Below are 27,541 nucleotides of genomic sequence, written 5' to 3'. Positions count from 1 at the left end.
CGTGTGGGTTTGCACATATCCCTGTGCTCTTTGGGTTCGCTTCCCGCCCGTGGCTCTGCGTGTGGGTTTGCACATATCCCTGTGCCCTTTGGGTTCGCTTCCCGCCACTGGCTCTGCTTGTGAGTTTGCACATATCCCTGTGCCCTTTGGGTTCGCTTCCCGCCCCTGGCTCTGTGTGTGGAGTTTGCACATATCCCCGTGCCCTTTGGGTTCGCTTCCCGCCCCTGGCTCTGCGTGTGGGTTTGCACATATCCCTGTGCCCTCTGGGTTCGCTTCCCACCCCTGGCTCTGCTTGTGAGTTTGCACATATCCCTGTGCCCTTTGGGTTCGCTTCCCGCCCCTGGCTCTGCGTGTGGGTTTGCACATATCCCCGTGCCCTTTGGGTTCACTTCCCACCCCTGGCTCTGCTTGTGAGTTTGCACATATCCCCGTGCCCTTTGGGTTCGCTTCCCGCCCCTGGCTCTGCGTGTGGGTTTGCACATATCCCTGTGCTCTTTGGGTTCGCTTCCCGCCCGTGGCTCTGCGTGTGGGTTTGCACATATCCCTGTGCCCTTTGGGTCCTTCACCTTCCTCCCACAGTCCAAGACAAATGCCATACAAATGACCTGCCCTCTAAGTCACCAACGGTTCTCCAAAAGCACCTAAACTCTTTGGTTTGTCATCTGTGGTTCAGCGCATGTAGCCAAACTATGGTTATGATAATAATAATTTATACTTTATTGATTCCCGTAGGGAAATTCTCATTATGCCTCCCCCAACTTGCTCTGTTCACCCCCAGCACCCAGGGAGCTGGGGGTTAAGGGCCTTGCTGAAGGACCCGCAGATGTGCCCAGGCTGGGCTTGAACTGAGGACCTCACGGGCACAGAGGCCCAGCCCACTGAGCCACACGCTGCCCCCAGCCCACTGAACCACACGCTGCCCCCAGCCCACTGAGCCACACGCTGCCCCCAGCCCACTGAGCCACACGCTGCCCCCAGCCCACTGAGCCACACGCTGCCCCCAGTCCACTGAGCCACACGCTGCCCCCAATGACAGTTATTTTTAGTCATTTTTGTCATTGGGATCTCTGCATTGAAAAGGTTGTTAGGTGAGCTAACTTAGCCGCAAAATGGACATAAATGTATTTTCTAGGCGGACGTCACCCACTTGAGTCGCAGCCGATCAATAGCTAGTTCATGCTTTGTGAGATGTTTCCAGTTTGATAAGGAAAAACCAGATATGGTGATAAAATGGAGCAACAAGCGCCCCTCCGTTAAAGAGGTCAGGTGTGTGGGAGCATTTTGGTTTCCTGATAATTTATGCCGATATCACTGTTGATAAAACTGCAACTGTATGTAGACATTGCTTATGCTAGCGGCAATCCATAGAATATGAGTGTGCATTTACCAGAATCATCCTGGTGTGATGTTAGGTGCTGTAGCCAAAGGAGGAGAGGCAGCCGCTGCACAGATACAGACACAAAACTATAAAAAAAAGCACTGGGCAGTTTTATAGCGAATAATTTGCAGCCGTACTCCGACTGACTGTGTTGATGTCCATCTAACCTATCTGTCCATCAGTTTGCATTTTTTTCTTCTACTTGGCATTAATATCACACTACTACTATTAAGACAGGAGTTACTTGTTGCTTTGACATTATATGTTGCCCTTATTCGTTAAAATTTAAATGTTTAGCTTCAGCATGTAAAAAAAAATACATTTTTAAAATATATTTGAAATTCAAATATAGTTTTTTATTTTATGTTTTAGATTTTTATATACATTTTTACATACATTGAATACAGACCTCACCAAATCAAAACTGTGGATGGATGGATGGATGGAATGCAAAGTTAGAAACATTCTCCACATACAAAAATAAGTTACAGTGCGTCTCCAGTGCTCATGCCTACATCTGACGGTCCCGCAGGTTGGTTGACTTCACACGCCTGCCGTCACCTACGCCAGAGAACAAGGACCTGTTCTTTGTGACGCGGAGCTCAGGGGTGCAGGCGTCTCCGGCTCGCAGCTCCAGCTACTCAGAGACCAACGAACCCGACATGCAGGTGTCCAACGGCAACAAGAGCCTGTCCATGGTGGACCTGCAGGACAGCCGGAGCTTGGAGAACGGGCCCAACGCCTCATCCAGCGACGGCCTCAACGACGGACAGGCCGGGGGCAGCGGCGCATGGTCTGCCCGCGCTCCTCAGGGCAACTCCGGCAGCCATACCTTAAGGAGGGTGGGGCAAACCCCGGCGACGCCTAACACAGAGGGTGTTCCGGGGCGGCCTCAGCTGCTGGCGCCGTTGTCCTTCCAGAACCCAGTGTACCAGATGGCTGCTGGGTTGCCGGTTTCGCCCCGTGGCTTGGCCGACTCCGGGTCCGAGTGTCACAGCTCCGTCAGCTCTCAGGGCAACAATGAGGACGTAACGGCAGGAAAACACGCCTTCCTCAACCACGCGGCCAGCGTGGCGGCCAGTGGTGAAGACTTTGTGCGCCGCTCCGGCGAGTTTAACCGCCGGCAGCTATCCCTCAATGAATCCCAGAATCAGCCCAACGTGCCGCGGCAGAACAGCGCAGGGCCTCAGCGCCGTATTGATCAGCCACCACCCCCTGTCACCAGAGGGCGCACTCCCCCCAACCTGCTCAACACATCTCCCTACCCTCGGCCCTCTAGTGGCAGCATGATGTCATCTTCCCCCGATTGGCCAGGCAGTGGAGCTCGACTATGTCAGCAGTCCTCCTTTTCCAAAGGAGACAGTCCAGAAACCAAGCAACGCACCCTACACAAGCAGGTTAGCATACCTGAGGCTTAACATTCTACTTCCAGCAGCCATTTTTTTATGTTTAGTTGTTTTAACTTCTAAAAAAGGGTCAAATGAGTCATGGTTTAAAAATGGGATTATTATTACAGCTGTAGTATATACAGAATAATCAATCAGCCTGCAAAGTTGCTTAGAAATTTCAAAGGGCATTTTGTCACTGATTTTCCGGGAATTAACCGGACATGCCAAATTAATTGCTTACAGTAAAGCACTGATTACATACCCCTTGTTCATGTTCAGATGCTTCTTCAAAAGGCTTTGAAATAGATCTCCATCAAAAATGAATCAAGTGCTTCCTAACTTTGCAAAACCGCATGGCATTTGTAGGACAGTGGCATGTGTCACTCTCCCTGTCCCCATTGTCTCTCCAATGCGCCAGATCAAGGTGATGCAGACCCATCCACTGCGTATCATGTTAAACAAAAACAAACTAGTGTTGCATAGTGTCTCGTTGTAAAGCACACACTGAAACCAGAAGCGTGCAAACTGGTGTGTCAGATCTCAGGAAAGACGTGAGGAAGTCTATCCTCAGCAGTATAGAAAGGGATTGATGAGGGGTCTCTCATCTGTCTACTGCACTGGCTGGGTGATCTCTGATGATAGGTGCTTGTGTTTACCCCAGTATGTGAACAGGTGCAGCTGTGTGTGCATTACTGCTCTGTGCGTTTGGGACTCGGTCCACAGCAGTGAGATCTAATTGGCAGTAATTATCGACATAAATGGCTTATTGCTTAGTGAGCGATGCCCCATGATGAAGGCTGCAGGTGTAGCATGTGATCTTCCTGCTATTGGCTGACGTGAGACTGAATCATCATGATGCCCAGACGCAGCAGGTTATTATGATATAGGCTTATAATCGTCAGGGGGTGGGCTTTGGGCAGAAAGCAAAGCCCTTACTGTCTCTCTTCCACAGTTAACCATATCCTGCAGGCCATTTCAAATAACCTCAGTGAGCTACTTCATGTTTACCTTTTCATCTATTTCAACCTGCAATTGCTGTAATAAATTTTACAGTGACTGTTTGCCTGCCTTGTGCTCCATGCTGACTCTGATAGGATCCTGGCACCCTCTACTAGATATGCTTGTTGTGGAAGATGGAGGGATGGATGGATTTTTACACTGATTTTGTGATGTTCATTGATAAAGCAAACATGTTACATAAATTGAGTTTTATCTAAGATCAAAAATAGGTTTCTTTAAATCCTGACACTGTCCTGGATGCCTGCAGGTGGCATAAATTAAGAAACTAGAGAAACATGAAAACAGAGCCTCTTGTATTTAAGGGTCCTCTACTGCCTCACTGACACCTTTCTTTGCACTGCTGTCGCTCCTGCTCTCCTCACCGCCTTGTTTTTGCCCTGCCGCTCCTGCCAGGCCCCGTCCCCGGTGAACCCCAACGCTCTGGATCGCACGGCAGCCTGGCTTTTGAATATGAACGTGCAGTATCTGGAACATGAGGGACTCGACCTGGATCCAAAGCACAGGGATGACCTCAGAAACCGAGACGATCTCTCGCAGGCCGAGAAGGTAACGTCACCACCATCCCCACCCCTACCCATAAAATCATCACAGGTACCCCCCACCCCCACCCACACCCCCACCCCAAACCACTCTTGTGTCACTTTCAGAAAATGAATGTAGGGAACATTTCATTCCACAAGTACAAATATGATATTTAAATTATCCCAAAAACCTGACTGTATTTATTAATAAATGCTATTTTTAAAATAGACCTTTCTCAAGACCTTTCTCAAGACCCTTCTCAATAGCTTTTCCTCTTAGCTGTGAATTTTTGGGGTAGATCTCCCCATATTTGCAATTTTTATTGAAAAACTGCAATAATGTCATATATAGAACTGCTTCTTTATAGATACCATGCCAAAAGGTCTTTAGTGAGAGCTGGTGATTGGACATTCTGTGATTGTGATCTTTTCTCCCATGGAAACACCATACAAATACTTACTGAGAGGCTAAATTCAGGTCGCCCACAACAGTCATCATCATGCTCTGAGGTCTGTTGTGACCTCCTCACTTTCTGTTCCTAGGACCTCCCAAATGTTATGTTTATGGGTTGGGAATCCGGAAATTGAAATCAGATGTCTGAGTGGTTTTGCTGCTGATTGGTTGATGAACCGGACTAGTGTTGCGCGCACACTAAACGCTCACAGCTGCACAGCAGCTGTGTGTCATGGCTATCTGTGGGGTCTGAGTGGCGTTTTACTGATGGTGACCAAGACATCAATTTTGTGGGATCTGACTGCATTGTGCCAGACACAGATATGGCATATTAAATGAGGTCAGTGCAACGCAATTTCATGTCAATAGTCACTAATTATGTTGTTAACAGTTGCAAATAGAGCTTTAGCTTTTGATAAATTCTAAGGTTATTGCTATTTCGCTACATTCCTTACAAATAAGTATGTGTATTTTACATATTCTATTATTTTCTTCTGTAGCTATATACAGCAGAACCACATGATACAGGGAACTCTTTGGGCCTGGGTTATATATGAGAAATTCAGTAATAGTTCATCTATTTACAGACTGCAGAAGTACATAGGACACCCCGTGTATTCTACAATCAAGCACTTACTTCCTAGTGAGAAACAAAGAGCAGTTATTTTAGTCACCAAATCAGCAGGTATTACCAAGAATCATTTTGCTTGCACAGTGTACATGCCCAGTGTACATGCCCAGTGTACATGCCCAGTGTACATGCCCAGTGTACATGCCCAGACGTTGTGGGACAGTGCAGATTTCCTGCAGCTGGCAGTCTTCTATGGGAGGTCGTCTCCCTACTCTGGCACCACCTAATTAAAAGGAATTGAATCTTTTTTTGTTTTTTAATTAATAGAAAATAAGTAGATGAAGCATTTTAACATTTTTATATTGTGATGTATTTAAGGAGACAGGCATGTTTCCAAACTCCCCGGACCCGGAGAAGCTCGGTCTTGGCGTGCGGCCGTATTGATCAGCACGTGGGACACTGGCAGGCGGTACTTGCGCTGATGGCCCTTGTTATTAACTTAAGGCAGTGGGATTAGCACCCATGCAAAGAAGAATAGAGGGGAAAAAAACACTATCAGCAAGAACTTCAGCCTTATGCTTTGATACTTTTATATATAATTAAGAAAATGTAAATGCTGCAGTCAGAGGATGCTGGTTTTGCTGTTCTTCATTAGTACACATGGTGTAGAGGTATAGTGTCGTAGATGTAAGAAGGAAGGGTCAAGGTGAGACCACTTTGTAGAGAGGGAATTGTGACTGATGAGGGACACGGTGTGACAAGCATTACTGTCTGAAACCTCTCACACCCATGACTGAGGTCAGTTTGCTTTGTCGAAATCCACATTGTGTTCATCTCCAGGTTCTGCAGAGCATGTATGCTTCTCCCTGACTGTAGATGGTTAAGATCATCCGTTAAGGAGGCTTTGCTTTATGTGCTCTAAGGGAGGGGGGGGATCGGGGTGTAACACCTGTGTGAATTCCATTGGGTAGGATGGCTAGGAAACAATTATTTGCCAGCAGAAGATGGAAGTTGTTATTTCTAATAGAATTGTGTTAATTAATGTGCAAAACGTTTCATTGCTGGTTCACTAGTGTATATGATAAACCTTTATGAAGTCACATCTTTGAATCCTCTTCTGGTAGAGAGCCACACTAAAATAACGGGCTTTGTCCATGCAAGGTAAACCCTGTCTTGGATAAAAATTGGACCTTTGGGAGGTCTTCATAAACTGTTGTAAAGATCTTCTGCAGTCAGGCTGCTCCTCAGCGCCACCAGATATATATATATATACTTCTAAATCCATTAGGGATTTGCAGACTTACAGAGTTTGCCTGAACAAGCATAAATACACCTTCCAGGATTCTAGGATCCAGCCTTAGCAATGCCGGGCTAACTATAGAGCAGGAACATGATTATGCAAGCAGCCTCCTTCGTTCCTGTACGCTCCCTAAACATGGATAAATTTAACTGGAAAGCTGAGAGTTGTCATCTTAGACTATATAGATGATGCATAGAAGATGCCCATGAAATTATTAAGGTAGAAGAAAAACACAGGCTAATTATTCAAATTAGTTGTTCCTGGGAGTATAGTCATTAAGCAGAATAAGGAGGGTGAAACCAAATGAAAGTTGAACAATAGGATATTTGAAGCACACAGTCTAAGGAGGTAATGATTAAGAGCTCTGTTCCTCTTGACCATCTTGGCTATTTTCATCATCATTAGCAGGAGTGTGTATCTGTCCTCTGATCCCACCATCATGCTGCCCCCAGTACCAGCAGGAGATCGCCATCCTGCAGGAGAAGCTCCGCATCTCTGCCAAGAAGCTGGAGGAATACGAGTCTCGGCTGAAGGAGCAGGACGAGCACTCCCACAAGATGATGATGGAGTACCAGGCGCGGCTGGAGGAGTCAGAGGAGCGGCTGCGCCGGCAGCAGGACGACAAGGACTTGCAGATGAAAGGGATCATCAGCAGGTGAGAGCATCACTTCTGGGACCATCAGAAAGGACTGTGCTGAGTCAGGCTTGACCAGTACTATTCTGAAATAGTAATCCATTACTAGGGTTTACAGCTCAAAGGATTTTTCTTTTTTGTAAAGTCTTTTTTTCCACTATGCTCTTGGTTGGGTTCCTTACTCAGGCTGACCTCTTTTGTCTAGTACATGTTTTAGCGTTAAATAGCTAACAGCATAGTTCCTGTATTGCACAAAGGAACCCTGTTTATTTCTTTTTCGTTACTAGACTGAACACAATTGCCTTGGTTCGCTCTTTTTGATGTTTGATATATAAAGGTTTAGTAATTTTTTTCATCTTGGTGGTTCATAATGGGGCGGCATGGTGGTGCAGTGGTTAGCACTGTTGCCTCGCACCTCTGGGACCTGGGTTCGAGTCTCCACCTGGGTCACTTGTGTGTGGAGTTTGCATGTTCTCCCCGTGTCATCATGGGGTTTCCTCCAGGTACTCCGGTTTCCCCCCACAGTCCAAAGACATGCTGAGGCTAATTGGCATTGCTAAATTGCCCTTAGGTGTGCATGTGTGAGTGATTGGTGTGTGTGAGTGTGCCCTGCGATGGGCTGGCCCCCCATCCAGGGTTGTTCCCTGCCTCATGCCCGTTGCTTCCAGGATAGGCTCCAGACCCCCTGTGACCCAGTAGGATAAGCGGGTTGGACAATGGATGGATGGTTCATAATGCATATGAATATAAAAATACTTATTACCCAAATGAGTTGTATAATGTAATAATGATGCAATGATGTTAGCACACTTTACAGCGTTGATAGAGCAGAGCTTGTGCTTTGTTTTTGGGAAGCTCACAGACTGAGCTGAGCGTCCATGCTGTTGCCTCCGGAGGTGTGGTGTTGAGTAACTCCCTGACTCCCACACTTGGTACGGGTTCCATGTGGAAGCACGGAGACTTAGCTGCTATCGCGGTCGTACTTCACAGACGCCGCCACGGCGATAGACATCACACACTCGTCACTAAGGAGTATACCCAAATCGCGCCACACTTTCTGTGCCGGATGAGGGAGGGGATTACGGTTGGCCTCTTCAGCGCCACCCTGTGCACCCTTGTAAAGAGGGGTGCGGGCATGATGTAGGACAGTGAGGGACAGCCATTATGAGACACTCTGTTTTAAACCTTCCAGGTTAATGTCCGTCGAAGAAGAGCTGAAAAAGGATCATTCGGATATGCAGGCTGTGGTGGACTCCAAACAGAAGATCATCGAGGCACAGGTGAGGGTCAGGTGTACGATATGAAATGTCGGCCCGAGATGTTAGTCACCAAATCAGCAGGTATTACCAAGAATCATTTTGCTTGCACAGTGTACATGCCCAGTGTACATGCCCAGTGTACATGCCCAGTGTACATGCCCAGTGTACATGCCCAGACGTTGTGGGACAGTGCAGATTTCCTGCAGCTGGCAGTCTTCTATGGGAGGTCGTCTCCCTACTCTGGCACCACCTAATTAAAAGCAATTGAATCTTTTTTTGTTTTTTAATTAATAGAAAATAAGTAGATGAAGCATTTTCACATTTTTATATTGTGATGTATTTAAGGAGGCAGGCATGTTTCCAAACTCTCCGAGATGGCCCTGCATGCTATAGGACTCCAGGAGTGCTGTCTCATAATGACCAAAAGAGCATGAGCTAACATCAGAAAGCACACTCAGAAAATTGGGACAATTCCCAGCAACATCATTTCTGGGGAAATATCTTGCGGCTCCTGTGAACAGGCGTGAGATTTTCCACATGCTGTGCACCTCTCCTCCCCCAGCCTGACAAAGAGCAGAAAGGCGCAGCATTTGCTTACATCAGCACAGAACTGACTCCCTACACAGGCGTTTCCAGATAATGATGTCATAAAGCATCTTTATCTTTCTTTCTTGGCTCCTCCCATTCTGGGAGCTTTATTTACTCTGATATACGCTCTACATAGGTTGTGACAGTGGGTAAATGTGGTAGCCCTGTGTCACATAAAGATGTTATCATGAACCTTTTCAGTGCACTGGGTGGAATCTCTCAGAGCTCTTCTGTGGGATTTTAGCCTATAAATTCACAAACCTTTTCAGTGCACTGGGTGGAATCTCTCAGAGCTCTTCTGTGGGATTTTAGCCTATAAATTCACAAACCTTTTCAGTGCACTGGGTGGAATCTCTCAGAGCTCTTCTGTGGGATTTTAGCCTATAAATTCACAAACCTTTTCAGTGCACTGGGTGGAATCTCTCAGAGCTCTTCTGTGGGATTTTAGCCTATAAATTCACAAACCTTTTCAGTGCACTGGGTGGAATCTCTCAGAGCTCTTCTGTGGGATTTTAGCCTATAAATTCACAAACCTTTTCAGTGCACTGGGTGGAATCTCTCAGAGCTCTTCTGTGGGATTTTAGCCTATAAATTCACAAACCTTTTCAGTGCACTGGGTGGAATCTCTCAGAGCTCTTCTGTGGGATTTTAGCCTATAAATTCACAAACCTTTTCAGTGCACTGGGTGGAATCTCTCAGAGCTCTTCTGTGGGATTTTAGCCTATAAATTCACAAACCTTTTCAGTGCACTGGGTGGAATCTCTCAGAGCTCTTCTGTGGGATTTTAGCCTATAAATTCACAAACCTTTTCAGTGCACTGGGTGGAATCTCTCAGAGCTCTTCTGTGGGATTTTAGCCTATAAATTCACAAACCTTTTCAGTGCACTGGGTGGAATCTCTCAGAGCTCTTCTGTGGGATTTTAGCCTATAAATTCACAAACCTTTTCAGTGCACTGGGTGGAATCTCTCAGAGCTCTTCTGTGGGATTTTAGCCTATAAATTCACAAACCTTTTCAGTGCACTGGGTGGAATCTCTCAGAGCTCTTCTGTGGGATTTTAGCCTATAAATTCACAAACCTTTTCAGTGCACTGGGTGGAATCTCTCAGAGCTCTTCTGTGGGATTTTAGCCTATAAATTCACAAACCTTTTCAGTGCACTGGGTGGAATCTCTCAGAGCTCTTCTGTGGGATTTCAGCCTATAAATTCACAAACCTTTTCAGTGCACTGGGTGGAATCTCTCAGAGCTCTTCTGTGGGATTTCAGCCTATAAATTCACAAACCTTTTCAGTGCACTGGGTGGAATCTCTCAGAGCTCTTCTGTGGGATTTTAGCCTATAAATTCACAAACCTTTTCAGTGCACTGGGTGGAATCTCTCAGAGCTCTTCTGTGGGATTTTAGCCTATAAATTCACAAACCTTTTCAGTGCACTGGGTGGAATCTCTCAGAGCTCTTCTGTGGGATTTTAGCCTATAAATTCACAAACCTTTTCAGTGGGCATAGAACATCATTCAGTAAACTACATACCAACTGTTGGCTGCTGTTTTTCCCATAAAGGACAGAGTAATACTATCTGTTCATTAGAGGTTTTCTGGTGACATACATATTCCTCCTTTGTAGGCTTTGCTCTGCTGAAGACGGTAGTGTTTTTTTTTCTTATGTGGAGGTTATTGGATCCAGAAAAAATCACAGTCTTTGTACAAACAGTTATATTACGTCAGGCTCCATGGAAGAACAAAACAGCAATTTTCTCACAGCATTCATAACGGCCAAGGACAAGCAGTCTGTGTCTCTAAATTGCCTATACTGTGTGTGTCTGTGTGTTTGTGGGGGTGGGGGGTTATGTATACATTAAATTGCGGGGGCCAAATGCCACAATGTGCTATTCCGACATTGTGGGGACCACAAGTGGAAACTCAGTTTTATAAAAATCTGTGACTGCAATCAAGGAACGTCAAAAGTTGTGTATTTTGTTCGGTTACTTATGATTAAGGTTAGGGCTGGGTAGGGGTTAAGGTTATCATTGTTGGGATTAGGGTTTTTCTCAAAGAAATTCATGGAGAGTCCCCACAAAGATATGATCTGGTTCTCCATTTTCCTGTCCTGTAGGAGAAGCGCATCGCATCCCTTGATGCAGCCAACGCACGCCTGATGAGCGCCCTGACGCAGCTGAAGGAGCGCTACAGCATGCAGACCCGCAACGGCATCTCCCCCACCAACCCCACCAAGCTGCAAATCACAGAGAACGGAGAGTTCCGGAACAGCAGCAACTGCTAGGATGGACGGGGCTACACGGCGCCGCCTTGGACTGGGGCACAGGAGAGCAGCTGTGTGAAGAGCTGCCAATTGTCAGGGCGCCTTCTTGGGTGGGACAGCAGCTCTTTCAGGGTACAGTGGGCATCGGGAGTGCAGTCAGTGCTGCAGTGGCAGAATTCCATTATTCTCAATGGATGTTCAGCTCCATTGGGAGCAGGGAGTGTTTTTTTTTTATTATTGGTCACTGTTATTTATGGCACTTTGGCTTTAAACTGAGGGCTGGATCTGCTCTCCCAAACTCTCAAGCACTAGAGGGTGACCTGGACTGGGTTGACCCACTCCCTCTGTAGGAGAAGAGACACCCTCTTAATCTGTGTTCAAGCTTGTGAGAAACCACTATGTAATGAGTTTTCCAGTGAAATCCACCCATCTCTGCTTTGAACCAATTCATTATGTTTCTCTCTAGCCAGGGTATGGTTGTGCTCATTTAAATATGAAACAGAAAAAAGTCAGTCTTGTAAAGAGTCTTGTATTTTAGAGGTGTTTTTTTCTACTAAGCGGAAACCTCAACAGTTTGTGGTATCGCTCTCATGTCAGTCTTATACTTTTTATGCCACTGTCCCAGGTCTCAGTGACCAGGACGGTTTAAGCTAAATATATTTAGCAATGCACGTTTTTAACATTACTTTAAAATTTAAAATGGTTTAGTTTGTACTATAAACCTCCAGCTGATTTTACTCAAGAGTTACTTCCCAGGTTTACTAGTCAAATCAGTATCTCAGCAGCGTTACAGCATGTGAAGAACAGACTGACACTGGCCATGCCATTTGACCCAGTTGTGTACTATGAATGGTACACCAGCTGTCAAATTTGAATATGAAGAGTAGCCCTGGCTTTTTTTATTGCATGTTAATCAGGGTCAGCTCTAAACATTTTTCTGTGTGCCATACAGCATTGGCCTAGAAGACACGTAGACTTACAGAGGGGGGCGGGGCAAATACAGCATTGGCCTAGAAGACACGTAGACTTACAGAGGGGGGCGGGGCAAATACAGCATTGGCCTAGAAGACACGTAGACTTGTAGAGGGGGGCGGGGCAAATACAGCATTGGTCTAGAAGACACGTAGACTTACAGAGGAGGGCGGGGTAAATACAGCATTGGCCTAGAAGACATGTAGACTTACAGAGGGGGGCGGGGCAAATACAGCATTGGCCTAGAAGACACGTAGACTTACAGAGGGGGGCGGGGCAAATACAGCATTGGCCTAGAAGACACGTAGACTTACAGAGGGGGGCGGGGCAAATACAGCATTGGCCTAGAAGACACGTAGACTTACAGAGGGGGGTGGGGCAAATACAGCATTGGCCTAGAACACACGTAGATTTACAGAGGGGGGCGGGGCAAATACAGCTTTGGCCTAGAAGACACGTAGACTTTCAGGGGGGGGCGGGGCAAATACAGCATTGGCCTAGAAGACACGTAGACTTTCAGGGGGGGGGCGGGGCAAATACAGCATTGGCCTAGAAGACACGTAGACTTTCAGGGGGGGGCGGGGCAAATACAGCATTGGCCTAGAAGACACGTAGACTTTCAGGGGGGGGCGGGGCAAATACAGCATTGGCCTAGAAGACACGTAGACTTTCAGGGGGGGGCGGGGCAAATACAGCATTGGCCTAGAAGACACGTAGACTTTCAGGGGGGGGCGGGGCAAATACAGCATTGGTAATTCCTGAAATTAGGGCTAACGTGGAACAATGCCATTTCTTCACTAAATCTTTTTTTTCTTTTTGCTCCTTTGGTCGTACGGCACATTGTTTTGCCTCAAGAGCAGGAATGACATGTAGCCTTCAGGGTATGACTTGAACATTACACCATGACATCCACGTGCTGCACAAAACCAAGTCAGGAAACTCTCCAAAATGTACTGTGGGCTGAAATGTGAAAATAGCTCCTGCTTAATATGCAGAATGTCAGTGTATCACCGTAATATTTGCATAAATACAATAAATAATATATATGTAATCAGCAAACACAATGTACATTATCATTTTCAATATGCTAAATTTACTTTTCCCATTGAATCTCTGCCACCAAAACTCATGTATCAGCTTCACAAATACTGATTATGCTATATATACAGTATCTAAGCTCATACACCTCAATTCTTCATTACATTTACTGTGTTATGCCAAGGCAGCCTATATTTAGCATCTAAATTAATACATCTAATTTGTAAAGCACATAATTATAGCATAATTGCCATTATTGAAACAAATGCGAGTAAAAAATGAACGAATTAGCTAAGGCTAATGGTCAGTCCCTGCAGATAAAATGTTTCCTTTTTTTGGTGCAGCGTTAGCAGGGCACGTATGTTACAATCAGCAGTTCTTTGGAAGGTGTAGCCCCTCTAGAAAGAGAATTATAATCAGAACTCCCATCTGTCTCTCCGAGATAAGCGGCGTTCATTATAAATGTGCTCATGCTTCAAAGTGGACTGCCAGAGAGCAAGTTATATCCAGAGAGAAAGCGAATTAAAATAGTCTCTTTGTCTCTGGTTCACTGTACGGGTGTTAAACAGTAATATTTAAATCCCGTCATTTATGTGCTTGCTTTAGGTATCCAATGTGAGAAACAAAGTTCTCAGTCATTGTTTCTTAAAATCAAGAGTATATGTGATACAAGTGGACTACCATGGCTCCAGGGATGTAAATGATAACCATCAGAGTGGTGTTTTAATAATCATTATTTATTCCAATTGGTTCATTTGATCAAGCTGGCTGCCACAGTAATAGTTCAGCTTGATTATTGTATCATCTTTCTGGGATGTATTGAATTGTGAATACAAACCTGTGAGATGCACTTATTTCGATTGTAAATATCATACAATGCAGAGGTCAAGAATAATGAAAGACCCAGTATTTGTATTTTACATGTGCCCCGCAAAAGGGAAACATTTTGGTCGATTCCAGGTTACTGCAAGCACGTAAAAACAAGCAAGCGTTTTTGACAGGAGAATCCTTACACTCCATCGTATTGCTCTGTTTTGACTAGTGATGGCCTGCATTTAAATTATTGCTGCACACTTTGATATGAAGTATCCAATGAGCTGAATTCCATATCTCAGTTTTTATTGAAAATGAGTCGCCTGTTAACACTATACCTATGTTCTTTATATTTTATCTACAGTTAGCAATGTGTCTTACTGCTATAGTGTGTAAAAAATGTTGTAATTGAGGTCAAACTAATTTTTGTGCTGATGAACCAACTGTAAGTCTTAAAGTAGCTCTTTAATGGCATTCTGAATGAGCAGGAGACGCTTACCCCATCCTCTCTGGTTTTCTGACCCTTGGCTTCGGAGATGTTTATCAGCACCCACGGTGAATTCTGGCCAACTGCCCTGTCCAGCTGTATACAAAACTGCTTGAAATCTGAACTCCAATCAGGAACGTAACGATTGCTGCATTCCAGGGAAATTGAAATGTGAAAATGCAGGGCAAAATCCACACAGTGACATAGGTAAAGATTTTACAGGAAATATACACTGGACTTGTGATCATGGTTAAATGTAACTCTCTCATGACAGTGAAGAGACAAGTTTCAGGAAATGTGATCTTTCTTTTGTATTTAGCATCCATATGGTGCATCCCACAGTACACCCAAGATGGACCAGCTGATATGACTCCTTTAAGAATGTCTTACTGGCACCTCATTATAATTATTTTGCAACAGCATTTCAGCTTTCTGTATGTGTTTGTTCTTTATCATTTGCATGTCTCATGCCGAGTGCTACAGTCACACAGAGAGTTAAGTTGCCAATGGTAAGAAAAGAATACAACCTTATTTGCTGCATACTTTGTATGTGTTTAAATATAAAGATTCATGTATTTAGAGGTATTGAGCCTCAAAGATGTAAATAAAATGTTAACGATATTTTTAACTACTGTTATAAAAAAATAAGTTCTTTTTTGCACAGTTAATGTTCCCTGTGTTTAATTCTGAATGCAGAATGCATATTATGGTACTATTGTAAAAAAAGTCTAACAGTGATTGTCCCAGTTTCATCCCTCTGCAGCTCATTTTGTTTTACCATATTTGCATGATGGCTCTCTTAGGTCAAAGGAAAACTTTGTTCTCTCCAGTATAAATGCTCTGTGTGTGTGTCGTGGGGATTATGTTTATATTGCATTGTGGGGACCAATACATATTTATACTGAATAAGCAATATTAATATTGTAAAATGAGCAGTCTCTGTATCAAATGTAGAGAAAATAGAATATAAATATCAAGTGTGTATGTGTGTGTAAATTATGTTTATATTACATTGTGGGGACCAAATTCCCCCATGATGTCATAAAAACCTGTTATTTTGACAATATGGGGCCCATTTTTCAGGTCTCCACCAAAAGTCCCATATTTTGTTTGGCTACTTATGGTTAGGGCAGGGTAGGGGTTAAGGTTGTCATAGTTAGCGTTAGCATTTTTCCCATTGAAATGAATGAGCGGTCCCCATAAGGATATGTTTACCTTACGTGTGTGTGTGTGTGTGTGTGGGACCAATTTTTGCCATAAGGGGAAACTAAGTTTTATAAAAATCAATGTCTGCTGTCAAAGAACTAAAATTGACAAAGGTCTTTATTTTGTTTGGTTACTTATGGTAAAGGTTAGGACTTGGTGTGAGGGTTAAGGTCCATAGAAATGAATGGACAGTCCCCACAAAGATTTGAATACAAACGTGTGTGTGTGTGTGTGTGTGTGTGTGTGGACATGTACATACCTTTGGTCCCCATAATGTGATAAAAACCTGTTATTTTTATGTTGTGGGGACCATTTTTCAGGTCCCCACAAAGATCTGTGAATGCAATCACAAAACTAAAAATGCCAAAAGTCTTGCACTTTTTTGCATTTTGTTTGGTTACTTATGGTTAAGGTTAGGGCTGGGCAGGGGTTAAGGTCGTCATAGTTGGGATTAGCGTTTTGCTTATAGAAATGAATGGAGAGTGCCCAAAAAGATATGAATACAAGCCTGTGTGTGCATATCTTGAATGGCAGATAGCTTTCTACTGCAGAGTAGTAGCTTAGACATTATCGATAAAGGAAAAAAAGCACAAAATATCTGCTCTCTCTTCTTAGACCCTTGTTGGACACTGGGAAAGTGAACACTTCTTCCTGATGAAACATTAAAAGTGTCACCCTGTATAGATATGCTTTATACAATTTCAAGCAAACTTATTTGAGCTCTAGACACCTGAATCTGAAGGTCATTAGTTAAATATGCGTCACTAAGCTCTTGAGGCGAGACTGGCTATGCAGTAGCACTTTATCTGCACTGGACAAAAGGTGACAGGTCTACGTTACACCAGGCAGTTCATTTTCTATGGAGTTTCTGGTGAGGCCCTGGCGTGATGTGGATTGCAGAACCTCGCTGTCATGTGATGAGCGTGTGACATGACGTTGTGATGTCAGTGTTTTCCTTTGAGGAAGGAGACGTCCTTTGTGAGAAGCTGACTGCATAATCACTGGCATAATCAAAAATCACTGTGGCGTTTAATTCCCTGGTTGTCTCTTCCATCACACTGTCAGATTAGCTCATATGTACAGAGATATTTCTAATTTACTAGATTTAATGACTCCTTTTATTGAAACCCCTTCTCATTAACATTCACATCTACCCTGTTAGCATATCGTACATCTGCATTACATGCGTTAACATCCTTCTGTTCATGATGTTGAAATTTTCATGCTGGAATGTGTGACATAAAATGCATGCATTCTACTCTAAACTCTATGTACATTTACATTATATTTACATTTACCCGATCTACATTGCATACTTAGATTCCACCATATAGACAAGCTACTACAATTGCAGCAGGATGAACTGAATGTAACAGGCAAAAATGCAAATACAGCAGTGTAACTGTGGTTGGTACAGCCCTTCTCCTCTTCCTAAAAATGGGCTTCTTCACAAATCCAGGAAACATCGATTCATGCTTTCTACCATAAATATCAAATCTTGTCAGTTTTGGTTGTATTTCAGAATGATGCAATTGTGAGACGTTATTTAACCTGTCGTGATTAAGCACCTGATCTTGCTGCATGCATGAATTGAGTGGAAATGACTGGCTCCTTCACATATCCTATCACTGTTTTACTGCATTTTTTTATTCTCCATCTTCACTCCTGCTGTTTTGAAATGAGAGAAACAACTAGTAATATATTCCAATAAGAGAAAATTTCTCTCTTTCCTGCTGGTGTACGAAGATTAAAAGTAATGTGTTTTATAATCTCATAGAAGCACTTTTGTATGTTAAAAGTGACATATTTGCTGAATATTGATGTAGAAAAAAACGATGTACAAAAAGAGAGGTGGTTTTTTGTGTTTCAGACAAATTGTGGCAGTGCAATTTATGTACATTTGCACCTAGAGTTATTAAAGTTTTATTTAGCTATTTTAAGTTTCTGATGTTTTTTTGAACGTTACAACAGACCCAAGAACAAATGCAAGTCTGCTATCTGCTTCTATACTTTTCTAAAACTTTTTATTAGGGCTGTCAAAATTAACGGGTTAACGCGGATTAATCCATTATCATGATTAATCTGATAAAAAAATTTAACGCAATTAACCCATCTGCAGCGCAGAATGACTCAAAATCCCAGAAATGTCTTTGTCAACCCATTTCGGGCAGTTTTGGTGGGTTACATTTGCCCTGGGAACTTGTATTCCGAGTCGGATTCCGAGTTTTGAAGCCGGAAGTGACGACATGCGCGCTCCTGTTTCTCGGAGATCCGAGAAATGTCTCGGAGCAGCACAGAGGATCCAAGATGGCTGTGCCTTTTATCAACAGAAGGGAAAGTTGTAGTTTTATACTGTTTAAGCACTACTTCTCATTTGTGGCTCATTAAATCGGTCGCACACACCATGCTGTCCAACTTATCTGTGGACGTGTTGCTACGGAGTTTTATACGTAAAGCACCGCGCGTAATGTGTTATCAACTGATATTGCTAACAATGGCAATTAACTGGGTTAGAATCAGATTTCATGATTAGTCAGATTATTTGTCGGATGTACGGTAGTTCGGGCTAATTGTAAGTGAACGAAGATAAAGACCATTTAAACTGAGGTACCTTAAATCCGCCAAGTTGTCCGGCTAACCAGAAAATCTTGGTTTTTGATATGGGTCCATGGTATATTGCACTTCTGTGGGAGATGGATTGCATCGTATTCAAGATGTTCAATAAACATGTTAAGTGCATATATATTCCCTTTTTTCTTGAGTCTGTTTGCTCATGCAAAATGAAATGTGATTAATATAGATTAAAAATGAATTATATTTAATCGTGATTAATCGAAATTAATCCACAGCAACCCTGTGATTAATCTGATGAAAAATTTTAATCGTTTGACAGCACTACTTTTTATTGTTTTTAAATGGTGTTTGCCTGTGGAAAATGCTCAGGTATTAAAGTATAAATTATGATATATTGGAAAATATATAAAATATTGTATTGAGTATTATTTATTAATTACTGTAATATCCTTTTTATTTATATTTTTGTCACTTTCTTAGCTAAAACTACACCAAGAAGCTATTTCTGTGGTGTTTTACTCTCCTGGAACCTTTCTGAATTTCTTCACTCAGAATTTATACACACCCTTCAGATCTTTTGGTTTCCCATTTCCAAGCATTTCTTGGTTGACTTTGATGCATTTCAGGATCATTATTTTGCCAGGAGGTCCTTTTGTGGACAACTTGGGAAGAAGTTGTTTGTCTTGGAATTTGGCAGAGTTCATGATGCCATCTGTCTTAATGAGGGAGCATCGTATGCCGATGTCAAACAGTCTGGAAACAACAAAGACCTTCAGCTATATTTCATCTTAACCCTATCTTTTTTCCATAACAGAAGGATTGTCTGTCTGAGGCCAAATACAGCATTATTGTATATGTCTAAAAAACTCAGTATTATCTTATTAATAATAATAATAATAATAATAATACATTTTATTTATAATGCCCTTTATATCATAAGATCTCAAAGGGCTACAAGTAAAAAAAATATAAAAGAGACTAAATAAACAATTTAAAAGTAAACAATTTTAAAACTCTAAGTGGGGGAACCAAAGGTTTTGTTAAAAAGAAATGTCTTAAGACGCTTTTTGAAACAGTCAGTGGGTTGTGGTGCCCTCGGGACGTCAGGGAGGGCATTCCACAGGCGTGGAGCAGCAACACAGAGATTGGTTCTGGGTATGTGGAGGAGGTTTGAGTTCGTAGAACGGAGGGAACGTGTTGCGCATTGTGGGTTGATAAGTTCTTTGAGGTGGGGGGGAAGCATGTCCATGGATGCATTGTTGTGTAAGAAGCAAAACCTTAAATTCAATCCTGGTGGAGACAGGAAGCCAGTGAAGTGAGTGGAGAATGGGAGTGATGTGCTCATGTTTTCGCACTCTCATCAGGATCCTAGCTGCAGAGTTTTGCATGTACTGCAGCCTCTGCAGGCTCTTGCTAGGAATCCCAAAGAAAAGTGCATTACAGTAGTCCAGTCTAGAGGAGATAAAGGCATGGACCAGCTTTTCAGCATCAGATAGGGAAAGAATGGGGCGCAGTTTGGAAATGTTCCGGAGGTGGAAGAAGGAGGTCTTACAGAGGTGGTTGATATGGGATTCAAAGGTGAGTTGGGGATCCACTTTTACGCCAAGATTTGTGACTGTTGATGAGAGAGAGATATTGGAGCCAGAGAAGATGATGCTGGTTATGGGTGATGATTTGATTTGGTGAGGAGTGCCGACCAGAATGGCCTCAGTTTTGGAGCTGTTGAGTTCCAAAAAAAATGGAAATTGGGTTCCATCCATACCTTTATCTCCTCCAGACAGATGGTGAGTTGAGACGGGGATGATGGGGATGATGAGAGTGGCGTTGCAGCTGTGGAATTTACATAAAGCTGTGTATCGTCGGCGTAGCAGTTCTCTGATTGTGCCACACATTTGCAGTTGTAAATAAACCTAAGTTTATTTACACACTTTTATTGCTTTTGTCCAAAAGAAGGTTTTTTTTCTTGAAAAACTGCTTGAAAAACACATTATAAAGGGTGTGACATTGAATGGTGGTTTTGGAAAAGCCACAGAGTTTTTAAAACTTTTGTCCTTGAACTCCGTTTGTTTTTCAAACTGTCTGTCTCCAAGCATAAGAAATTATGACCCTTGGGGAGCAAAATGAACTATGTCCTCTACCTGCCAGCATAGCCACTGATGGGCTTAAATCTATAAATTCATTTAATAGTAGAATGCAATACCTTTCGCTCTATTATTAATGATTTCCATAACAATGTTGGTATAGTTCCGTTGCTTTACAGAATTCTTTTACTATGTTCAGGATGGATGGATTTCAGACACAAGGATCTTTAAGTAATAACCCCGAAAGAAGGAAATACTTAGAAGCCACTATACCATATGATGGACTTTGAAGCACGGCAAGCTTTTTTTTGTGCAATGTAGTGCGAAGTATTTTGATAGGAAAACTATTTTCAAGACAAATCCCTCCATAAGTATATGAATATTCTGTATAAGTATAGGAACTGGAAGGCCTGACTGCATTTAAGAGGTGAGTAACACATGATGCATTTATCTTACAATTGTCTTGGTTGAAATTTGGAGAATATAGCAGAATGTGGAATTATTTAGTAAGAGTTAAATGGTACAGTATGATGGAACAAAAGCATTAATGCATTAGCCTAAAAGCAGGGTGCTTTATTTTGCCCAAAGCCAAGGCAGCATATTGCCCATGCCGCACCACCCCTGCTGTGAGGCCAGCTGCTGTTTGGGGGTGCTTTTTGACAGGAGGGACTGGAACGCCTGTCGGCAAAGCTGACAAAATGCATCAAATCCAAGAGGAAAATCTTTAATCTGCAAATGTTATGAAGCTGGCCAGAGATTTATCTATCGCAGGATAATCTGAAAAGTGAATCTCTGGCCAGCTTTATAACTTTAGCAACTTTCCCTCATGGAAAAGCTGTATTGCAGTGCATGAGTGCCTGATAATCCTGCAGTGCAGTGGGTATCCTTGAGAGGCACAGGGAAAGCAGGGATTTAATTCCGGATCAAATCACCTTCAACTATAAAGTCTTTATCCAATATCTTAAAAATAAATATCAGACTGCCTCTAGAAAAATGTATTGTGAAAAATGTTATGTTGTAATTCAGCAACAATGTTAAAAAGTCCAAGGCAGATTTTTCCCAAGATGATTAATATAGGTCCTACAACCACATATATGCATACAGTTTTTACCCTTTTAGTTGTGGAATGCGGTGTTTATTGCTAATATACATCAGCTGTAAGTTATCTGCCATCTCGACAGCACCTGTAAGTGATTTCCAGTGACTGATGAGATGGTCCTTTTCAGGCCCCGGGTAACTGATCGCTCCCATCAAGGCCTGCGCAAGTTCATAGCGAAGATGTAACACCCCACACCCTCAGCCTCCTGCTTGGCTTTCAGCGTCAAGCGCCTAGGTAATGATTTCATTAAAATTCCATGTTTCTTGGGAACAAAAGGATAATCAGAAAAGGGATTTTTTTTTTTTGCCACACCACTTTTCATTGTGAAGTGAATGAGTACCTTAAATCAATACGAGCCTGTAATTGTGTGTGGGTATTGCATTTAAGTACAGAGGAGGAAATCATGCCCTCCTACCCACCGGATGGTCTGACTGTACTTCACAAAGGTTTGAAATGCAGAACTCTGGAAAGAGCATAGAACTTACTTCACCTAAGATGGAACCATACGTCTTTGCTCATGAGGAAAACAAAGTTTAAAAGAGGCAATCTAGACTTTAATGGGTTCATTAAACAGCATGAGGACCACTTCAGACCACACTTCAGACCACAATTTAATTGTGTAATTTAGCAGTACAATGACAGACTGGAGTTGTGTCATGCTACTCCAGCAATGCATGCTATTACAAGAAACATATTTTTCAAAAGCTTTTCTAAGAAAAACTTTCATGTACCAGGAACCATACTGTTGTTGTTATTTACTGTTATATTTTCATTTAGAATGGTCTACTCAGACAGATAATTAAGATGATTTGCAGGTATGTGGAATCAAGCAAGCTATTTCTTCTGTTTCAAGGATGCACTTTTGCAATTATAAGAACACATAAAAGATAATAATGTCTGACAGTTTAGTATTTAAAAAAAAACTAAATTAAATTAACAATCCAAGTTTCAGATTCTTACATTATAACGGCACTTGCGTAGCTTTCTAGGACCCTTAGTAAATAATGTATATTCTGGTCAGCTTCAAATAGGACAGAAATTGAGAATTATCAGGTAATATGAGTAACCATACCTATCAGCTCATGATACTGAGTTTCTCAAATCTCAGCTCAACTTCAGGTACGGTGGGTGTTACGCCCCTGTCGTCACAATGAATAGTTCTTTGCATATGTTATTTTTCAAATGACATGAAAATACCATGGAGTGATTAGAAAATCATTTAAGGACTATTGTTACCTTAATTACTGCATCAGGAAACCTGACAGTAGATAATGAACTAGACAAAGCAAATGGAATATATTCAGAGGTGGAGATTTCAGGTCCAGAGAGTACAAATCCAGACCAAGATTTTGTTTCAACCAACCAGTTGAGTATAAAGAGTCACAGTCACAGAGTACTCAACTGGTTGGTTGAAACAAAATCATGGTTTGGATTTGTACTCTCTGGACCTGAAATCTCCACCACTGAATATATTTAACTGCTGTTCAGTTCCTACTTCTTCTTTTGCTTTATCTATAATGAATAGCTGATACTTATCCACCCTCTCCATGAAAATCCCGCAGAACCCAGGTTCCACTTAAAATTCGGACCATGACTGAAATGTTACTCCAACTTGCTTGTGATGCTTGAGTTGTGCATTGCTCAGATCTAAAGCAACAGAAAGGTCTGTTTACAGGTTTCTTTCATACTCTTGTTCTGCACTGGCAAACTGTCATGATTTTCTCTAATACTTTTGTAGTCGTACTCTAGATATTGTCTTTAACTAGGGCATCCCTATTCAATGTACACAAAATCAATATCTTTTGGCCACATTTTGACTGGAGAAAATGTCCAATTATCGGCCAAAAAAAAATCGGCAGCATATATTGGCCATCGGCTGACCCTGACTTCTAAATATCGGCATCAGCTATTGAAAAACCCATATCGGTCGACCTCTGGTTCCAGGTGTAAAGTTTAGTGGAGGGGGGATTATGGTGTGGGTTGTTTTTCAGGGGTTGGGCTTGGCCCCTTAGTTCCAGTGAAAGGAACTCTTAATGCTGCAGCATTCAAGGCCATTTTGAACAATTTCATGCTCCCAACTTTGTGGGAACAGTTTGGGGATGGCTCCTTCCTGGTCCAATATGACTGCGCACCAGTGCACAAAGAAGGTCCATAAGGACATGGATGAGCGAGTCTGGTGTGGAGGAACTTGACTGGCCTGCACAGAGCCCTGACTTCAACACGATAGAACACCTTTGGGATGAATTAAAGCGGAGACTGCGAGCCAGGCCTTCTCATTGAATATCAGTGCCTGACCTCACAAATGCTCTCCTGGAAGAATGGTCAAAATCCCCATAAACACACTCATAAACCATGAGGACAGCCTTCCCAGAAGAGTTGAAGCTGTTATAGCTGCAAAGGGTGGGCCAACTCAAAGCCTATGTTTTAGGCATGGGATGTCATTAAAGTTCATGTCTGTGTAAAGGCAGGTGTCCCAATACTTTTGCCAATATAGTTTATATAAACCATGTACAGAAGTGTGAGGGAACAAACAGTAAGGTACCACAAACACAGTTTGTGTTTTACTAAAGAAAATAGAGCTTTATTGACCCCCAAAAATACAGACAGTTGACAAAACTCAAGACCTTAGTAACAGGGCCTATAAAAGAGGTCAAAAAAACAACAAACTGACCTTCTTGTAATGAGACACCAGGGAACATATGTAGTGGTTTGGGCAAACCAATTAACACACAAAAGGGGTAAACCAAATGAACACTACATACAACTAAACATAAAAACATAGCTAAATCCATACTCCTCCCTCTCGCCATGGTAGCACATGGTTTAATCCAGCTCCAGGGGTTTTTCCATTTTAAGTTCTCCACCCTCAGACACACCTTTATACCGACTAGGAGAGGACCACCCCCCACAAACAAAGTAACTATAAGAATTAAAGGATTAATTAGGCAAACACTGTATATAAACCCTACAATGTGAATATGTGCACTGCATATAAAATATAAAGAATAAAGCAAATCAGCTGTAAACTATGCATTGCTATTCTAAATAAAGCAGTTTGATTAAAGAAAATATACAAGTAGTCAACTAAGGAGGTGAGAGAACGTTTGAGATCTTACTCTGCGTGGCTGTAGCCATCACAAGGAGTTACAGAAGGCTCACTCTAGGTTAGAAAGTAGAACTATTCTTTCATTCTCTCAGCCTGGAGAAACAGAACCTCCATTAGATGAAATATTTCACTAACCTCATTGAACAAGAACAAACTTAAATCAGTCTTAAGTCTTGTCAGTAAAATTGCTGAGCTAGTTATCACAAAGCAGCCAATCAAAGAATCTCATTTTGATGTTATTGGGAGACTTATTGTCTCAATTCATTGGCTTGTCACACCCCATGAATCAGCTACATTAGTTACTATTTTTGAATATATTGCTTCTTCGCTCAATCCCCTCAAATGCAGTCAATTAGCAAGCCTATGTTACTATAAATTAATATTCCATATCGTATGTTCCCATGTCAGATAAATGGTAATTAAGCCCAGCCTAATCTGGATCCTAATGAATTGTCTTGCTACAGGCTCGTATTAAATTATGGATCAATTTCCCTTTCTGTGAGGGACTTTGGCAGAGCTTTGCTCTGGTGTTGGTATTTTATCTACATTGTCTTGAGCTATAGATCAATATATTGTCATGGACAGAGTATAAAATCTTGTTGGTCTGTGTAGAAGTGTCCTTTTGGTTGTAAACATACCCATCAGAGCAATGTCAAGTAAATTATGAGCTTCCAAATGCTTTGTGATATACTATGGGCGGTGTGTGGATGCTTGTGGTTTCAAAACCCATGGCTGTCAGAGTAACTGTATCAGTGTTGAGCCCTTGAGCGAGGTCCTTAACCCTAACTGCTCCAGGAATGCTGGCTCTCTAACCTCAAGCTTTCATCAACTGTTTCTTACTTTAGTCCAAAGCATGCACTATGTAGATTAGCAGGAAGGTACAGTATTTGATCTATTGTTTAACTAGATATGCATTGAGAGCAGAGGTGTCTACCTCCTGTCCTTGATGTCTGAGGTCCTGAGGCTTTTAGAGAAGAGCAAAACCAGCACAGCTTGAGACTTTCAGAGACAAAAGCTCATAGCCTAGATTGTCTTTCTTTCACCTACAGAATACCACCAAAGTCTGAGAGATTGTATTTCTATAAAATACTAGAAGGTCCTGTTCATAACTTCTAGATTATTGTAAATGGGCTGTGAAATGCTTCCTGCTTTAATGTATGGAGCTGGTACAGATTGCAGCTGGAAGGTATTTATCGAAATAAAAATATGTGAACTTATCAGTCCTCTACTTTTCTCTCTGCATTGGCTTCCAGTGAAATCCTATATAAAGGAAACAGTCCTTATCTTTAAGGATATCAGTTTCACATCCTCAATGGATATTATTGCTAAAAATGTTGCAAAGAGGATGGAGCTGAGGTTTATTCACTCTGGTCTGTCAAGGTTACATATTATATGTTTTTTATTACAATGCCTTATGAAGTCCACCAAGATATACTCTAATGTATTTCAGAAAACATCTTTATGACTAATACCCATCAATCCATCTTCCATGCTTCCTTATCCAGGTCACGAGGGGACCAGGAGCCTATGACATGGAGAGCAAAAGGCCTGGGATGACCAATGGGATGCCCTTTGTTAACAACTGTTTGAAGTAGTATAACGCTAATTATAAGCTTGTTGGGATTAGGTTGGCTATACCTGTTCTTAACTGCTCTAACAAAGAGAAAATAATTCACTTCTGAGTTTTTTTCTAAAATAAAAATAATAAATAAAATAACCCAGCTTGGGTTTGTACCTTAAATGTCTCTAATGTCCGAGTCCAGATCCCATCTCAAATTGTTATGGTTCCATTCATATGAACTACCGTACATGCATCACTCAAGAAAGAACCGTAAAGCCAAAACGTGACTTTTTCAGACATCTGCAGATTTTAGTTGGACGGGACATTTGACTTAAATTGTCATTCATGATATTAAAGAGAAACCTGCCAGTCATACTGAATCAAATTTGGATTGTCCCACATAAAAAGTAATTATAAAAATTGAACAATTTACATATTTGTGACAAATAAAGCCAGGAATGAGGAATTCAACATTTCAATGTCAACTTCATAATTGGCTATATTTTTGGTACTATGCCTCATGAACATGACTTCTAAGACCATGGTCCTGTTCCACAAAACAGGATTTCATGTATAACCAGATAACTTGTTGGATTTAAGGTAGTCTGGGTGAAATGTAAGTGAACTAAGATAAAGCCTATTTAAACTAAGGTACCTTAAATCTTACAAGTTATGTAGCAAAGGAAGAAATCCTGCTTCATGAAACAGGCCCCAGGTTTGCTCTACAGTGCTATGCCAGGTCTGATGTCAAAGTACGAGCTTGCTAACAGTCGGCTTTGATCCATATATATTTGCCATACTAAGCTGACACTGAGCCAGTTTTGAGCCATCTGAGATAAAATTTACCCTCAGTTGGTTAATTTTATAGTGTTAGTATTGGATCCTGCTACAAATTATATCTATCTCCAAATCTGTTAATCCTCAGAAGCACATGCATATACAGCAACTCAAAAATTATATACTGCAGTATTTCTGTTGACTTGCATGAAAAACTTAACTACGAAACATCAAAGCGTGAGATGTTTGCATACTTATTCCCCTTTCAAACCTTAAAGCTGTTCCCAACTGCCCAGTTATTTCACAAACAAATCACTCACACTGGCAATCTTCACCCGCTATCTTCAGTTCTGCATTGCAGATATCCCCTGACCTTCCCAAGGTCTGTTTATTTTGGAGCCATTGCACTGTTTGAGCACTTTAAATTATTTTAATTTCCTGTCTCTGTGACAGGTTGCA

The 27,541-nt window shown here is 42.1% G+C and overlaps 1 protein-coding gene and 1 long non-coding RNA gene across 9 annotated transcripts in view; both read left to right on the top strand.

Moving 5' to 3' along the window:
- dab2ipa (DAB2 interacting protein a) overlaps nt 1–17,824 on the top strand; it is a 165,506-nt gene extending 147,682 nt beyond the window's left edge. For all 8 annotated transcript variants that reach the window (XM_072703040.1, XM_023834471.2, XM_023834472.2 and 5 more), the window contains 5 exons: nt 1,911–2,775; nt 4,180–4,332; nt 7,085–7,287; nt 8,459–8,546; nt 11,222–17,824. In XM_072703040.1, coding sequence (XP_072559141.1) covers nt 1,911–2,775; nt 4,180–4,332; nt 7,085–7,287; nt 8,459–8,546; nt 11,222–11,389 — 1,477 coding nt within the window. In that variant the 3' untranslated portion in view covers nt 11,390–17,824. The remainder of the gene's footprint in view (nt 1–1,910; nt 2,776–4,179; nt 4,333–7,084; nt 7,288–8,458; nt 8,547–11,221) is intronic.
- A 1,810-nt stretch (nt 17,825–19,634) lies between these two features.
- On the top strand, nt 19,635–26,402 carry LOC111855452 (uncharacterized). The gene is made up of 4 exons (XR_002840891.2): nt 19,635–20,242; nt 20,739–20,966; nt 21,766–21,872; nt 26,250–26,402. It is a non-coding gene; the product is annotated as an uncharacterized lncRNA (long non-coding RNA).
- Nucleotides 26,403–27,541: the final 1,139 nt, after the last annotated feature.

This window comes from Paramormyrops kingsleyae, chromosome 2 (assembly GCF_048594095.1).
Source record: "Paramormyrops kingsleyae isolate MSU_618 chromosome 2, PKINGS_0.4, whole genome shotgun sequence".
Classification (NCBI taxonomy): Eukaryota; Metazoa; Chordata; class Actinopteri; order Osteoglossiformes; family Mormyridae; genus Paramormyrops; species Paramormyrops kingsleyae.
This window is presented reverse-complemented; position numbering and strand designations above follow the sequence as displayed.